Source organism: Acyrthosiphon pisum, unplaced genomic scaffold, assembly GCF_005508785.2.
Source record: "Acyrthosiphon pisum isolate AL4f unplaced genomic scaffold, pea_aphid_22Mar2018_4r6ur Scaffold_15286;HRSCAF=15942, whole genome shotgun sequence".
NCBI classification, from domain to species: Eukaryota; Metazoa; Arthropoda; class Insecta; order Hemiptera; family Aphididae; genus Acyrthosiphon; species Acyrthosiphon pisum.
The window spans coordinates 1-1,169 of NW_021764084.1; the positions used below are offsets into that span (position 1 = coordinate 1).

General features: G+C 28.6%; 2 protein-coding genes across 2 annotated transcripts; both read left to right on the plus strand.

The window, feature by feature from the left end:
* Nucleotides 1-48: 48 nt before the first annotated feature.
* LOC115034598 (E3 ubiquitin-protein ligase Smurf1-like) lies at nucleotides 49-737 on the plus strand (the record flags this gene model as incomplete). Its single annotated transcript, XM_029491909.1, has 2 exons — nucleotides 49-88; nucleotides 152-737. Coding segments are annotated over 2 exons (251 nt in total), but the record flags the coding sequence as incomplete, so codon positions are not given.
* LOC103311707 (E3 ubiquitin-protein ligase SMURF1-like) lies at nucleotides 395-1,030 on the plus strand. Its single transcript, XM_029491910.1, has 3 exons — nucleotides 395-556; nucleotides 635-776; nucleotides 846-1,030. Exons 1-3 carry the CDS (start codon nucleotides 395-397, stop codon nucleotides 1,028-1,030), a joined length of 489 nt encoding a protein of 162 aa, XP_029347770.1.
* The last annotated feature ends 139 nt before the right edge of the window (nucleotides 1,031-1,169 follow it).

The following is a 1,169-nucleotide window of genomic DNA, read 5'->3' on the forward strand; positions in this document are numbered from 1 at the left end:
TTATAAAATGTTGCTAAACAAATCAATTACTCTGGAAGATATATGAAGGAGTAGATCCTGAATTACATCGTAGTCTCACATATATATTGTAAATACTAATTGGCCAAGTAACTTTATAAATACTCTATTTTATGTTTTTTTTTTTTTGTAGGGAAAATAAACTTGATAAAGATATAATTGATACTACTTTTGCGGTCGAAGAAAGTAGCTCTGGTGTATTAAAATTGCATGAGCTCAAAACTGGTGGACAAAATATTCAGCTCACAGAAGATAATAAAAAAGAATATGTCGAGTATGTTAATGGATGGTTACCTTTGTATATTATGTTAATATTTAATAGTATAATACAAACTACAATTTAAATGTATTTAGATTATACGTTACGTACAAATTTATGAGAAGAATTGAACAACAGTTTTTGGCATTGCAAAAAGGCTTAACTGAAGTAGTTCCTGGAACATTGCTAGAGCCTTTTGATGAACGTGAGATTGAATTAATTATCAGTGGTATTGACACTATTGATATTGAAGATTGGAAGCGTAATACTAAGCTCGAAGTGATTATTTTTTTATACTTAAAAATCTAACAGTTAAAAATAGTCTCAAATTAATATTATTTCATATTTTATATTCAGCATTGTGAATCAGATATGCCTGTGGTGAAATGGTTTTGGGAAATAATTGAACAAGACTATAGTCAAGAAATGCGTGTCAGGCTGTTAAAATTTGTCACTGGAAGTTCTAGAGTTCCTCTTCAAGGTTTCAAGGCACTTGAAGGTAAATAATGATTTATTTAATAGGAATAATTAATGTGCATCTATTGACACATAATATATTTTAATTAAGGGTCATCTTTAGAACGTGGGCCTTGTTTGTTTACCATACACTTGATTGATGTACCTACTGATAATCTCCCCAATGCGCATACCTGCTTTAACTGTCTTTATTTGCCAAAATATGAGAGTAAACAAAGATTGCTTGACAAACTCAGCCAAGCAGTTGAAGAAACTTGTGGTTTTAATATTGAATAGGTAATTTGTTAATTTTTTATTGACTGCATATATTATTATTTGTTTAAAATATGTTAATTGTCACTTATTTGTATTATTTTTTGTTTATAGAATTTTTTTGTACCTATAGTCATTTGTTAACTGCAACTTATTATATGTT

What these genes read in the sequence shown, in the direction of transcription:
- LOC103311707 (XM_029491910.1), top strand. Translation starts at nt 395, where the DNA reads ATGAGAAGAATTGAACAACAGTTTTTGGCATTGCAAAAAGGCTTAACT. An exon ending in AGCGTAATACTAAGCTCGAA is followed by an intron (nt 557 to 634) that starts GTGATTATTTTT and finishes TTTTATATTCAG; the next exon opens with CATTGTGAATCAGATATGCC. An exon ending in AGGTTTCAAGGCACTTGAAG is followed by an intron (nt 777 to 845) that starts GTAAATAATGAT and finishes ATTTTAATTAAG; the next exon opens with GGTCATCTTTAGAACGTGGG.